General features: G+C 28.4%; 2 protein-coding genes across 4 annotated transcripts; one reads left to right on the top strand and one right to left on the bottom strand.

Moving 5' to 3' along the window:
• The first annotated feature begins 4 nt into the window (after positions 1 to 4).
• On the top strand, positions 5 to 3,278 carry Iyd (Iodotyrosine deiodinase). The gene is given in 5 exon segments (XM_089170974.1): positions 5 to 562; positions 628 to 849; positions 942 to 1,187; positions 1,190 to 1,257; positions 1,381 to 3,278. Coding segments are annotated over 5 exon segments (930 nt in total). The 5' UTR covers positions 5 to 354; the 3' UTR covers positions 1,567 to 3,278.
• Positions 2,744 to 15,214, bottom strand: d4 (double PHD fingers d4). Of its 3 annotated transcripts, XM_015332935.2 has the most exons (9): positions 14,926 to 15,214; positions 14,728 to 14,837; positions 14,244 to 14,480; positions 13,940 to 14,145; positions 13,778 to 13,847; positions 12,203 to 12,358; positions 10,265 to 10,669; positions 4,168 to 4,280; positions 2,744 to 3,852 (listed from the first exon to the last, which is right to left on the bottom strand). In XM_015332935.2, exons 1-9 carry the CDS (start codon positions 15,003 to 15,005, stop codon positions 3,721 to 3,723), a joined length of 1,509 nt encoding a protein of 502 aa, XP_015188421.1. In that variant the 5' UTR covers positions 15,006 to 15,214; the 3' UTR covers positions 2,744 to 3,720. The 3 variants fall into 3 exon arrangements, with proteins under 3 accessions (XP_015188421.1, XP_015188424.1, XP_015188434.1); XM_015332938.2 differs by lacking the exon at positions 12,203 to 12,358 and having other exon boundaries at positions 14,926 to 15,187; XM_015332948.2 differs by lacking the exons at positions 2,744 to 3,852; positions 4,168 to 4,280 and adding an exon at positions 7,707 to 7,957 and having other exon boundaries at positions 14,926 to 15,184.
• Between the last annotated feature and the right edge of the window lie 645 nt (positions 15,215 to 15,859).

The raw sequence follows: 15,859 nt of genomic DNA, 5'->3' as shown, positions 1-15,859 counted from the left end.
ACCAAAATTGATTGTTTTATCTTACTCTTTTTTTTTTTATAGGTATTCTTCTCCCTTCCATCGATTAAATCTTTTTTTCTTTTTGTTTAACTTTCTAATGGATATACATATACATATATATGGTGTATTTATATATACACCATGTTTGTAGGTGTGCTAATTCGAAACATATGTGATAAAATATAATACCGATCGATTAATCTTTTATCAATCTCTCGCTTCTGTCGTGAACTACTTAGAGAAAATAAATATTGTGAATCATTCGTTGAATAGTTTTGTAATTTCATTTACTTTTCTGATTTCAAAGTAGAAAGAACACACTTGTTGTTTATACACTTACTAGTGCTGTTAGAAATGATCTCGTTCTTTATCGAAATAACAAAAATGTTATCTGAGGCTTTTCCGTTTTGTTCAAAGTATTGGTATTATATTGTTATCACGCTGTGTTTCTGTTTTTTCTTCGAGAGCATTGTTAAACGAATTAATGAAGGAAGAATTTTTGCAATTATTTCAAATGCATTCAAATATCCAGATGGTGCGAGGAAGAATCCACAGAACGAAGGTATCGAAAAATTCTACAAATACAATTATACAAATTTGATAACATAGAAATTTTGTTATCTGTAGAATTGGACAAAGTGGATTCGGATAATGAAGAAATATGTGTAGAGTCGGCTTTACCGGAAGACTTAAAGCACCTGCCTTACGAATACAGTAAACCGAACAATGAAGAATTGTTAAGGCGTGCCAATGAATTTTACGAAATAGCCAATGCGAGAAGAACTATAAGATTTTTTAGCGAAGATAATGTACCGAAAGAAGTAATACGATATATTATCAAAGCTGCAGGTATAAAAACAGAAAGACGGCAAGTTTGTATCGATGTAGGTTTTTCCATATGGATCCTTGGACCATGTCGTAGTGTTGCTTTTCCTTTTTAGGTACCGCTCCAAGCGGCGCTCATACGGAACCGTGGACTTTCCTAGCGATATCGAATAAAACGATGAAAGCTCGTATTCGAGAAATCGTCGAAAGGGAAGAAGAAATTAATTATAAAAAAAGAATGGGAATTAAATGGACGACAGATCTTCGTCCATTGAAAACTAACTGGATCAAGGAATATCTCACAGTCGCGCCATATTTAATTCTAGTTTTTAAACAGGTTTACGGTTTCTTACCGAATGGAAAAAAAAGGTTCATTATTATAACGAAATGAGCGTATCAATTGCATGTGGTATTCTTTTAACCGCTATTCAGGTATTATTTTGTATTTTTCTAACTTGTCTCGCTTTCGTTTATTCATATTCATTTTTTTTATTTCATTTGTGATATAAATAATGGGATTAATTTGTTCTTTTATGTTACCTTTCACCGTTATAGTACACTGGTCTGGTTACTTTAACCTCTACACCTTTAAATTGCGGCCCAGCTATACGTACTCTACTTCAGCGTCCCTCTAACGAAAAACTCGTTTTATTGTTACCTGTTGGTTATCCGGCAAAGGACGCTACTATTCCCGATCTTCGACGCAAATCTTTATCAGAGATTTTAGTTGAAATCGATTAATATCGATTATAATAATTGAACAGAGATATTATTGTCAACATTTGTAATATTATAAAATACAAGTATCCATTTTTTTTGCAGAGAAGAACTGGACTTTTGTTGGACTAATCGCCAAACGTGATCCTAAAACATTTTAAATAAAAAGAAACAAAGAAAATGTGTTGGAAAGTGCCTCTGTGCAATTGAAATATGAAAGAAATTTTTATTATTCTATACATTCTGGTTTGTGTTTTTTGTTTTGTTTTTTTTTTCGTTTTCGTTTTCTTTCTTTTCTTTTACCTCGGAAATGAAAAACGTAGTAATTAATATACACGCACACAATAAAAGTCCGCATAATCTGAAGTTACTAATACAACAATTTGTATAAACTAATATTTTTTTTCATAATTTTTTTTTCTTTTTTATTTGAATTTGCGTACAATATGTTAAAAATAAGCAGTATAAAGTGTAAATTTATGATCTTTAATAGAATAAGGAAAAAAACTGAAATATCGATTGCTCCATTTTTAGTGATGTAGCTAACATACAATTCCATATGATTAGGCTGCCATAGCATGACGAAGTAGAAAAAAAAAAAGAATGGAGAAAGAGAAAGACAGAAAAAGAGAAAGACATAAAGAGGAAGAGAAAAAGTTAGAGATAAGGAAGAAAAAATAAAAAAAAGTTTCATACTGTTGAGAATACCAAATATTACCAGAGTATCCTAAATTAAGTACACTGAAGAAGATATAAAATATAAAAATACTGAGTTATATAATGACGAAGAAATGGGAATATATAATACAATTTTTTTTTCTTTTTCGTATTTTTGTTTTTTTTTGCTTTCTTCTTGTTGCAGAACCGTTAAGTCTGTATCTCATAGCTATGCTGCTACTAATGGCTATGTCAATAAGTGTAAAAGCTTAAATATCATTGATACGTACAGATAAACAGAGAATGTTTCCTATTTATCGCTATTTACGAAACAGATATTAATAATATCATGTGTTTTGTTAATTTTATTTTATCATTTTTTTGTCTTCTAGAATATCATTGTTTTTCTTTTATTTTACTTTACTTTTGCAATCTTCCATGACACTCGGATTTACATATCCAAGTTAATAGCGAGGAGCTAAGAGTTAGTATGAAAATTTGAGATCACCAAAAGTTTTGTTAAAAATTTTTAAGCATATCTTGGTTTGTTCTTTTCTTTTTTTTTTGTTTTTTTTGTTTTTTTTTTTTTTTTTTTTTAAAGTTCTTTCGTCGTTTTGTTTCATTTCGGTTCGTTCCATGTCATTTAATTCCATTTTAAAACTTCAATTAAAAGCAACCAAACAACATATTAAGTGTCAGTGGCTAAATATAGATTGATCCAGAACTAGGAGAGCATCGTGTTTCGTTCAACTTAAAACTAATTATTCTTATCATTTTCTTACAGCATTTATATATATATATATATATTTGAATTCTAAAAACGAATAAAAAATACATTTGTCATATTTTCATGTATTTCCTGTCGAAATATTTGAGCAAACATATGTATATCTTTTCTCTCTGTTTTATTTATTTCGCTTAAAACAATATTAATCTCTTTGTCCGTTTTCTCGTAGAAATCCATGTTTTGTTCCATGGCGTCTGTTATAAGAGAAGCTATTATATTTATATATATGTATATAACTATTTGTAAGAGCTATCTTATTAAAAAAAAAAAAAAATAAAAAATAAAAATAAAATCATAAATACATTTATTACATTTTTAGCTTTCTGAGATCCAGCAATGCCTGAGAGATGTCTAATAAACCACAGCGAGTCGCGTATACTCTCTTTCTAATCGTTCATTTTTAATAAATACAGTTTAAACAAATGAAGAAAATAAAAAGAATGGCAAATGTTTTGGAGATATCTCATTAATGAATAAAAATCTCTTCTCCTTGGATGTTTCGTTAAGAATAAACTAATATTAAATTCAGCGGATCGATATAGATCATTAAAATCTACAATAATAATAATACTATATACGGAAAATCGGGCCGAGTCAAGGAGGGGAGGGGGGTTGGAGGAGTTAAGGATTTGAGGATTGGCTGTAAAGAATACTCTCCTAATTCAAAGACAACCGTAGTCGCACCGCACAGCGAGAAATAGATAAAATCACGTGACTTATCTAAGATATCAGACTTAATCACGTCGATGAAATTCTGCTATGCACAGACGGCAAGACCAGGAGCCCTCTGGAGGAGATGCAAGAGGTGGAGATAGACAATACATGTGGTACCCACGATCACAGTCATCACAGAACAGCAGCTGATCCTATTTCGTGTCGCCAAATACATTAATAATAGCGTAAGAATAAATATTTTCAGAAAAAAAATAAATTACAAACAAATCAATCTACAAAGAAAAGAAATTAAACAAAAAAAAAGAGGCTTTCATAGATTTTGAACATTGTAGCATTACATGATGGCCATTTTTTTTTTAACTTTGATCAAAGAAAAATTAAATTTGTCGCGTAAAAAAAGAAAAAAGAAAAAAAAAAAGAACATAAATAATATCATCGTGCTTAACGTCAAATTGTAAACAGATAATAAAATCCTGCTAAATTTAAAAAGGGATGAATATACTCACGTCGTTGTCAGAAGTGCCACATATGGAGCAACATTTGCATTCGATACATTGCCACCTGTACTTGCGAACAGAAACGATCATGTTTGCAGTGAATTGCAAACATGTTGGATGCCCTATAACAAGAATGTATGCACGTCATGGAATACGCATGTGGGATGGATTAGGATAATGATTGGACGAGCAGAAAGGTGCCAGGACATTTATCTTGTGCCGAAGAACAGTGAACTCCAAGCTAGCTATTTTTTTTTTTCTCAAACTTCTGTATCCAAATCGAGGCTCGATCGAATAGAGCGTATATATATATACATACACATATCTGTGGTATATTTTTTTTCTCAACTTTGATTGTTAATTTTATAATATTGAATTTGTCGTCATTTAAATTTTGTTCAACAAGTGCGAATTAGTATGTCTTTCACCTTTCCTCAGCACTAAACGTCCGGAATAATGAAACTTATTCATGTTTCCGCACAATAATGTTTTATTTCATGATACTCGCAATATTTTTGATGTTGCCTTTTGAACATACTTTTTATTATTATTTGGAATAATAGGTGGTAAGTAATAGCAGGGCGTACCTTGGAATAGTTCACGTTCTTTCTTGCGCAGCACAATATAAACGTCGCAGATCAGCACACTCTCCCTCGCTATCTCTCTATTCCTTTCATACGCACTAACACACACGCGTCACCCATTCACTCATACATACATGCACGCACGCACGCACGCACGCACGACATCATCATAACTAACACACATATCACATACAGAAATACACTCATCAAATAAACGCATCCATATCCACGCATACAAACAACTCATAACGTATCACATTTGTATAGATATATAATATATATATTCATATATATAACTAATGTTACTTAAACGCTATATTTGTAAGCCTCATGGGTATTGCTTAATTAAAATTGCCTAATAACAAGTCTTCAATTTTATATAACAAGGAGGAACTATCTGCATGCTTTTTTTTTTATCGTGTGTTGTTTTCTTCTTTTTTCTTTTCTTTTCCTTTTTATATATATATATATACCATGTGAGTTTTTCTTATGATCTCAAACTAATGTGATAATAATTATTTATTTAATCGATTAAACTAAAGCAAGATATATTTTTGTTGCGTTAACGACGACGATAAAATCATTTTAAGAGCGCGGTACTATTTTGAATATATTTATATATATATACATATATATATACATATATATATAAATATATATGTATGCATGAACTGTTTAACATATTACTTCTAGGAAAATGACAAATCTTTATTTGATCCAGTAAATAATTAAATTTTAAAAATATGATTCTTTTTTGTTTTAATAAAAAAAAAACACAATTTCAAAAAGCTGTATGACTAAGTTCAATACATATATATTCCAATATATATATATATATATATATTTTTTTTTTGCTCATTCTTGAATTTGATTATAAAGTTAGATTGCAAAACAATGTTTTTGATGTGTCTCTTCTCTCTTTCTCTATGTGCTTGAAAAACTCATAAGGTATTACATTAATGATAGATATATATATATATATACATATACATATATATATAAATCTATATATATATATGACAATATTATTTCTATTAAAAAAAAAAAAAAAAGAAGTGATATTTGTACAGGTATCAAAGCTTGTATAAAACTAAGCTACATGTCAGATTTCTACAAAAAGAGACCATAATTATTACGGTCGTTTATGTTCCTGTGACACGTCGCTATTCGAATTTGATATAGATACCTAATTAAAAAACATCTGACCATGAAAAATTGTATCCTTTATCTTTTTCTTTATGTGTTTGCGTTTTTTTTTTTTTAATAATATATATATATATATATATATATATATATATATATATATCCTTGTAATTTTTAAATATACTTAATAAATATTTGTGTGTCGTATCATTCGCTGACACACCTGTTGATACCTAATTGTTCTTAAGTTCGTACGTACGGCAAAATGAAATAATACTCTTAAAAACTTATTCTCCGAATTAATTTAAATAGACAAAAAAAAAAAAAAAAAAGAAGAAGAAGAAGAAGAAAAACAAGAAATAATAATAGTAATAATTAACACGTTGATCGCCATGCGTAGATCAAGGATCAAATGTCTCCCGAGGCTAATATACTCATCAATCTATTTATTTTTTCACCGTAACTCGAATTATCTTAAAAGCTATTCCTTTCTCTAATATCAATTAATAATTTATGGCAGTTTTATCTGATATTAAATTGTCAGTCTACCCTGTACGAGCACCTCCGAAAGATTCTTCTCGACTTCGAGATACTTGGAGACATACAAGATACTTGAAAGTATTTATCTTCTTTGCTACGAGAAAAGCAGATAAGAACTTTAAATCAAGACAGGAACGTGTTATCCCGCGACACGTTAATTTTGTTCAAATGCCATAGAAAAAGATATTATATTAAATTACATTTTATAGTTGCAAATTACTTGAGAAAACCTATTTAAATAGGATGAAGATAAGCGTTATCCAAATTTCTATTGACTGGGAGATCAACGTGTTAATAATTAATATATAATAACAATAAACAATAATTAATAATAATAGTAATAATAATAATAATAATAATAATAATAATAATAATAATAATAATAATAATAAATCAAAAGCAGCAGATATATGCATAGTGGAAATGACCGAATTAGAGAATCTGGAAGAGAGTAATTGAAATGTTGTGCCCATTTTTTTTACTATTGGCAGGAAGTCAGTGTCTATGGTATATATGTAATTATCTTCTATTATTATTTATAATCAACGAAAAAAAGAAATATTATTATTATTGCAACGTACTCTATGATTCTGTATTATATATGTATAAATACCGAATATATATATATAGTAAAGCTATTTTAAATTAAATCTATAAACCCCATAAAAACGTATTTACAATTTTGCAATGCATAAACTAAACATCCATAAAGAGTTGATAATATTTAATTAATTTTCTTTTCTTTTTGGAAGCAAATAATTTTCTTTTGAAAAGTACTGGAATAAAATCTTGTACCATTTTATCGGATATCATAGCTTAATTTGCTAATAATAATAATGATAATAATAATAATATTAATAATAATATTAATAATAATATTAATAATAATAACAATAATAATAATAATAATAATAATAATAATAATAATAATAATAAACATACATACATATATATATATATATATATATATATATATATATATATATATATATATATATATAGCATGTGTGTATATATTTCTATATATTACAGCTGGCTCAATTCGTTATACTTTCGTTTGCTTGCCTTTTTAAATGAAACATTGTTTTTGGCATGGGAAAAGAGCTCTTTTTTTTTTTGATTATCAAATGCCTTCGATACACTTTAATCGAGCAAAATAATGAAAAAGAAATAATAATAATAATAATAATAATAATAATAATAATAATAAACTACGTTATGTCAGAAACATACAAGTAACACTTGTGCTCATTTATGACGGCTTTGATTAAGAATTTGTACAAAAAAAAAAAAAAAAAAAAAAGAAAAGGAAAAAAGAAAATAACTGAATTCAAACGGGAAAATTAGAAAAAAAAAAAATAAAATAACGATACGAGGGGGTGGGGGAAAGGCATAAAGTTTTTTTTTGTTTTTTCTTTCTTTCTTTCTTTCTTTCTTTCTTTCTTACAACTGTACCCTATTTATTGATTGATACTATGATAAACTTTTAGTACTATTATATGTGCTGCGCTGTTTTGCTTCTATCAGAGTATCTGGAAATTCAAATATGCAATGAATGCAAAAGATCCGAACACAACTGTTGTTTTTTTTTTGTTCTTTTTTTTTTTCTTTTTTTTACAAGCTCTAAAAATTTGTCTCTCACAATATATCAAAGACACGTGGGTCAATATTATTATTATTCCTATATCACTTTGAGTATGTTGCTCTCTCTTACTTTTTTTTTCTTTTTTTTTTTTTTTTTTTTTTAAAGTGATTCTCATCATGTGATTGTGCTAGATTTATATATCATTAATAAAGATATTCTCAATAAATCCTATATTTTAATATTACTTGATATAAATAATGTTGTCTTTTTCTTATTATTTTTTTCTATTTTTTCTTTTTAATTTTTTTGTTTTTTTTTTCTTTCTATTTTGTTTATATCAAGTACGCGCTTGTTTTTTTTTTTTTAAATTTGATTTTAAACAATTATAACATAAAGATGATATACGATACACTGTCAAACAGAAGACAAATACATCTTCTTCAATACGTGCTCTAGTGATACTGTGCAACAGGAATTTTTACAAATTTATTTCTTTCCTTTTTTCTTTTTTTTTTTTTTGTAAAATTACACAACGCCTAAAAAGATCTACGAGTTTGAAATTGTACAATCGGAATTTTATAAATTTTCTTTTGTTTAAACGTTAAATTTCATCTTTGTTTTTTTTTTTTTTGTACGTTTTCTCCATTTATTTTAATTTAATTTAATTTAATTTAATTTAATTTAATTTAATTTATATATAACTTAATTTTATATTATTAGTTATGTATTCTTTTGTCTTTAATTATTATTTTATATTTCTTTCTTTTTCTACATATCTTTTTTTTCTTTTTTTTTTTTTTGTTGTAAAAATCGTATCTTATGACTAATCATTGAATTACGATAAATCACAGTTAATTTTTTTTTTCATATACCGTAAAGGAATTATTGAAAATTCCTATTACTCAGATGCGACAAGTTGCACCCATTGACAAAGTGATGTTTTTGCTTTTCTTGTCTTGACTAGTGTATTATTTATTATTATAAAGCTTATAACCACTTGATCTACAATATGCGCAAATAATTGAAGATATTTCATTATTGCACACATGATAAATACATTTCAATGACCCTTCGGAATTAATAGCTTTCGAAATATGTCACACATAGCGACTCTGTAACTGTATACAACTCAAAAATTATTACGTTGATAAAATTAAATTAATATTCTCTTAGATGAAAGACGAAAAATCAATCTTATATTCAAATATTTTACCAATTTATCCAATAAATATATAATAATTGTTAAATATATATATATATACATTTATAACGTAAACAATTCTATTTGTAAATTAACTTATACATATCTTATATGTTTATTTTATTTTATTAAAAAAAAAAAAAAAACAAAAAAGAAACTTTAATGGACTAACATGGAAAAATGTAATACAACTTAAATATCTCATTTGATATTAATAACTCTCTATATATATGTATATATAATTAAAAATTGTACGCGAATATGATAAAAATTACTACTACATACTACAACATATGCTTTATATAGCAACAAAAGAAAAGTTGTTTAAATAACAAGAGAAAACAATACCCGTTCTCATATGTGAAACGAGAGAGAGAGAGAGAGAGAGAGAGAGAGAGAGAGAGAGAGAGAGAGAGAGAAAGAGAACAAATATTTTGTCAATTAGCTAAAATATTTTTAAAAAACAGTCTTATTCATTTATATAGATATATCTATATAATAATAATAATAATATGAAATCAATAAAATTTCGTCAAATAGTCTTTCTTCGTTAGAAATATTAAATAACATTAAATAACATTATACGCATAAAACAATATACCAATAATATTGGAAACACTTATTTTATTAATTTTTAATCCACCAATGCCATCATAATTAATTGATTAAAACTACTTTAATGAAAGATTAAGAATTGATCTATTTTGTATTTTGAGTTGCATATGTTTTGTAAGTTTCAAGTTACAGATCGCAATTGTTAGACATAAAGAAAGAACATATTGTTTTTCAATATTAAACCTTTTTCTTTGTTATCTTTTTTTTTAATAATAATTTGTTTAATTTTTTTTTATATATCTTTTTTGTTTTTTTTTGTTTAGTTTGTTCTTTCTTTTCAAATGAACACTTACTTAGTCAGGTCAGAATGTTTAATTTGAAAAGAAATATTGTAATACGACGCGACTACTAATATGATTATCGAAAATATGTATCAATATGGTTAATTATGATTTGTTCTGCGTGTATACTTGCGTTTGACTTTCTCCTCGAGCTTACCTGAGCGACCGCAATCACTGCAAGAGACCAATTCCTCTGATCCGCCTGTTTTTTTATTCTCTCTTGCATCGCCCAAACAAAAGTCACAGTAGGGAGAGGGTTGAGCTGATTTTCCAGGCTTTTTCTCCGCCGGTCCAGGAGTAGTAGTGGGTGGTCCAACCTCGGGTCTAACTGAAGATGGGGAAGGTACAGCGGTAGTACCAGGAGACGCTACAGCCGGTAGGAGATCTTCCTTAGGTGGTGGCAAAGTTGGCGAGGTTGGTGCAATGGGCGTCTGTGTTGGTGGCAACTGTGCCGGTGGTTGTGGCTGCGTTGGAGCTCCCGCAGCAGGGACAGCTGGTGCCGCGGGAGAGGGACTCGAGGTACTCGAGGGAATGTTGTTCTGACGACCCCGACGTGTACCACCTAGTCACAAACCGACCACATATCCAGTTGCGCTTTGCGTCACAAGCTAATGACCATGCACACTGGCTTATATATTGACAATTATTTAGATTCAACTCTGTGAAAATGTCTATTAATAATCGATTCAGTTATTCTTATGATAATGATATTTATGTAGATTGTCAATAATAGAATAATAGATAGAGAGAAAGAGAGAGAGAGAGAGAGAGAGAGAAAGAGGAAAAGAGAAAGAAAATTAAATAAAGATATAATTTCTACGAATGAATGAGATAGAGAAAAGTATGATTATTACGCATTAAAACATTTCGTATGTGTTTTCAAAGATATAAGAATATTATCATTTTATTTTTATTTTATATTCTTATTGTATATATCGTTCTAATAACAGAATCAATTATTTAAACTCCACAGTTTTTTTTTTTTTTTTTTTTTTTTTTTTCAGACAAACTGGCACAACAATAAAAAATCCAATTATATTTTTTTTATCTTTTTTTTTTTTGTAACAAGATGCATTTCGATCAATACATTCCATCACCAACAACTATTTAAAAATACAATATTTAAATATTTGACTTAAAAGAAACAGGCAAACAAACTTTATTATAAATATTATATTGAAATACTCTACTGCAAATTGATCAAATTTATATTTTTTTATTTAGTCAAGCTTCAGCATTTAATGAATAGGAAACTTGAAGCCAAAATTGCTTTAGGTATCAAGTAAGCATAAAAAAAAGAGCAAATAAAGTAATATCTAGAACAGTTAGATCTACCTGTAATATATCATATCATGCTAAAAAATTAGGGTATAGGAATTACTGATAAAAACACACACATACCAAACACTCAGAGACATGACTGTGCCAAAAAAAAGTTACAATTCAAAGGACATAATGGATCATCGCTTTTCTCTAATAATGAAAACATTTGATTTGTATGCATTTGCAGAGGCATGCATTGCAAAATATATCTAAAAACATTGTATCGATTAATTCCTTCTTTACCAAAATATTTACTGTGAAAGACTTTCTCTTTGTGCACGTATACTATCTAAAACAAACCATTAAAATTTTGCTGATTCATATATTTCTTAATTTTGTTTTTCTTTTTTTTTTTTTTTTAAATCCTTTCAAGGCTGACTCGACGTAAATATAAATAAGATGCTATATAAATTAGTCCTTGATGAAAAGAATCACCAGAACTTACAAGACAAACATTACATTTATATATACATATATATATATATATATAAATATCTCTATATATTATTATTATTATTATAGATGTATATATATATATATATATATATATATATAGATATATTATAACGGTATTTGCAACGCATGCATTTGCAATACATATAAAAATATATAATCAATTTCTTGATGTCAAAGGGTTATTAAAGTAAATAGTTGCATGGATGGGATAAGTTGTAGATATGAATAATAGGTAAAATGGTAATTTGTGATGGAATAAGGTAGGGAATTTTGGCTTAAAGGGAAGTGAGAAAACTGAGCTGATTTTGGCTCCAACCTGGCTGGTTCGAAGCAGCGGTGTCTGCAACGCTCCTAGGTTCAACTTCGGCAGGACTGGGACTTAGTTCCTTAGCAGGATCACCAGAGGAGGTAGAGTGGGAATGACCATAATGGTAGACCAGACCAGGTCTGGTTTTATACCGTGCGCTGCATACTGCAAAAGTGCAAATACTGTTTTCCCGCAATCCATCTAACGCAACGTCCATAAAAAGACAGACCTTTTTTTTAATGGATATTAAGGAAAGGTTTAAGGATCGAAGCTTACGGGTTAAGGAGAAGGAAATTTGCACACCTTCCGCACCAGTACACATCCCTATCCACCTACAGATCTATATGTGGACAAGCAGTGAAGGAGTTCCAGCCCAAGAAGCAAAACTAATACGATGCAAGGCTTGATGCTTGTATACTCCTACAGAATGAGCTCGCTACAGTGTGAGCCAGTACATTATTGCTCTGTTATTGGCAGGTAAAATAAGTCTAAAGATATTTGGCCACTTTCATAAGCTCGCTTAAGAACAGACAAAATTGCTAATTCTTATTGATAATAGGAGCTTACTATACGAGACCAAATTTCTTAAGATTTCTGCTAGTCTAACAGGAGTGGTTTCAAGAAGTAAACAGATTGCAGGCACATTCGAGTTAATTCGCTAGACTTTGGGTCTGAAAAAGTATACTCAAATTAGTAATGACTATTGTATTCCTTCAAAACTTTAACTGCTATGGAATTATTATTGTATTAAAGAAAAATATTTATCTATTTTTTTTTTTACTGAAACTATATTTGTACTAGATTATTTAATCTTTATAAAAGTATATTATGTCTGTAGGAGAGATAAATCAGTTGTAAACGTACTTAAGATATTTATAGAGGTTATTTTGCTTCAATTTGGAAAGTATAAATACGTAACAAAAGAGAAGTATTAATATGATATAAGGAAAGTAAGTAAAGGTAAGTAAGTGAAAAAAGTTTGGAAGTGTTAAACAAAAAATATCAGATATATAAAATTAAATCTCCCTGTTATGAGTTAAACTTAATTATGAAAATATTCAAATAAATAAATAAATAAATACTAGCGTGTTTTGTCAAAAGTCTACACAACGCGTTAAATTAATATAAGATTGTTATAAACTTGAAGGAAAACAACAATCAATACGGTACCGATCACTTTTAAATATCAAAATGAATATAAGACTAAAGAGCGACTTCCCACATTATAGTTCATTATATGATCGATCACCATCCCTCGGTGTAAGATTATGCAGTATTCAACGCTAAAATATTTCACAATTTATTTCTAACTTTCATCTTATCTTATACTATAAAGTAATTCTTTTCATGTACCTTGCAAAATTATATGTTTAAATCTAATTAAATTATAATAAATAAACAATATTGACAAATTTGGTAACGCGATGCATTTCTTTCTTAAACAAAACAATAACTGATAGAAATAATAGTAATAATAATAATAATAATAATATTAATAATAATATTAATAATAATAATAATAATATTTGGTGAAACTAATAACAGGAGAGAGTCATTTGTAGTTGTATCTATGATTAAACTTACGGTCACAAACGAATGGTTTATCAGAGTCTACGGCATCATAGTTTGTTTTCTTTCTGCCACGTCCCCCACCCTAAATAAAAAAAGAAAAATAATCGTCGCAATATTTTCTTACTTACTAGAATATTGCATTAATTAATATTTCATAATATACAAAAGATGTACCTTTGTACGTTTGGTCCCAGGACTATCTGTGGTCGGTGGATGACTTCTGGCAGGATGATGCCCACCACCTCTTTGTTTTCTTCTTTTCCTTTTACTACTGTAACTTTCTTCATAATCATAATCACTATCTGGGTCTGGCTCTTCGTATGCATCCATATCCAACATGTCTTGTTCGTCGTAATACCATGCATCTTTACTATGTTCATCTTTGAAACAAATAACAATAAATTATCCATCTATATTTCATGTTAATTATTGGTAGATGAAATTACTTAATTGGATATATATATATATATATATATACCTTTAAGTCCAACTGATTCTTTACTATCATCGTTAACGTGCGTTATAGTTTCTATACCCTCTGATCCATCTTCTGTGTCACCTCTTGGTCCACGTTTGGGATGTAAATAATGCATTAGATACTGACGCCGCTTTTTTCTCCATCGCTTGCTTGGATAAGTATAAATTTGTCCATGTAATAATCCTGGTAACCTTTCTCTTGGTGACATGAACAGTGTCGAATGATTCTGTGCTACACCTACAATATATTTTAACAATAATAAGTAATATATGCACATAAAAACATTAATACAATGATTTATTAAATACTAAAATCACTATGACAGCAAATTGTTAAAACTCTACAAACATGCATTTGCATTCATAAACAAACATAGTGAATTTTTTAATGGATCAATAAACGTATAGAAAATAAATGTTACACACACGCACTAACCAAATAAGTGAAAACAATAATCACAAATACATAAAATATTATAATTTACCCGTCTGCGAGTCCAAAAAAGGCATACGTAACCTTCTTTCTCTGCATAATCGACTATTATAATTCGACGAGTTTTCAATGGCTTCCCTGTATGCTGTGTCATTGAGAAAACTGTAAGGAGATGATAATTCGTAAGAAATATTGTATATTTCCTTATATTTTACACATTATCAAGATTGTCGATGTAAAATAACATTACCTTTCAATTTTAAGTAAATTATTTTCATTAACTACTTGAATAATACCATGAGAAGCAGGAGACATAGCAACAGCAGTCATTTTCAAGCAAGTCCGCTATTCCAACTTTGTTGCTTGGATGATTCCTTCTTTCCGGAAATCGAACTAACCTAGTCAAATGCAACTCTTTACTTCCTATCAAATCTACGGACATATTTACTATATTTTACGATCAAGATTTATAACATTTTTATGTTTACAACTTGTTAAATTATGTTTACACAACAAAATAATGAATGACAATATAATATCGCTTATAGGTTAGATTATGTTATTGGTTAAGTTTAATAGGATTAATCATACTCGTATTGATTTGCGGTATATATATATATATATGTGCATGTACGACGCATGCCTATATCGTAAATGTCATATTCAAATATTGAAACACGAGAGAAAAATCCTTTTATCTCTAATCGGGGACACATTTATTTATTTTACATTTTCGTATTATAATTTATCATAGTATTTCCTTATTCGTTTAACATTCAATAAATATTAAAGTACATCTCTTAAAGAGTGACAGATATATAGAGGAATTGAGATGCGAGAGAAATATTAAATCAAAGGAAAAAGCAATAATCGTGATAGTTTTATTTGAATGGTGCTCGATATAAGAAAATCTAAGGAAATCAAAAGAAATATTATAAATCACACGTGTGTTTAATGTGGTAGGAATCGAAATGGTAGTTACAATATATACTATTTGAAAAATTCTTTTTTTTTTGTTATGTTTTTCTTTCACGTTTTTTTATACAAAATGTTGGAAATTTTTCTCTGAAGACTGGAGTGCATTTTATTCCTAAAATGTATTCAAAGCGGTTATACGCGTTTAACAACGCGTTAACTACTTGTAAATTATGGAGCACAGCCATTGAGATGAACATTTCAAATTA

The sequence above is a fragment of the Polistes dominula genome, unplaced genomic scaffold, assembly GCF_049000335.1.
Source record: "Polistes dominula isolate Pdom_NZ unplaced genomic scaffold, Pdom_raw_medaka contig_31, whole genome shotgun sequence".
Classification (NCBI taxonomy): domain Eukaryota; kingdom Metazoa; phylum Arthropoda; class Insecta; order Hymenoptera; family Vespidae; genus Polistes; species Polistes dominula.
This window is presented reverse-complemented; position numbering and strand designations above follow the sequence as displayed.

Coding starts and splice junctions, on each gene's coding strand:
- d4 (XM_015332935.2), bottom strand. CDS start 15,005: ATGACTGCTGTTGCTATGTCTCCTGCTTCTCATGGTATTATTCAAGTA. Junction 14,838..14,925: donor AATTTACTTAAAATTGAAAG/GTAATGTTATTT, acceptor ATCTCCTTACAG/TTTTCTCAATGACACAGCAT. Junction 13,848..13,939: donor CTGGGACCAAACGTACAAAG/GTACATCTTTTG, acceptor TTTTTTATTTAG/GGTGGGGGACGTGGCAGAAA.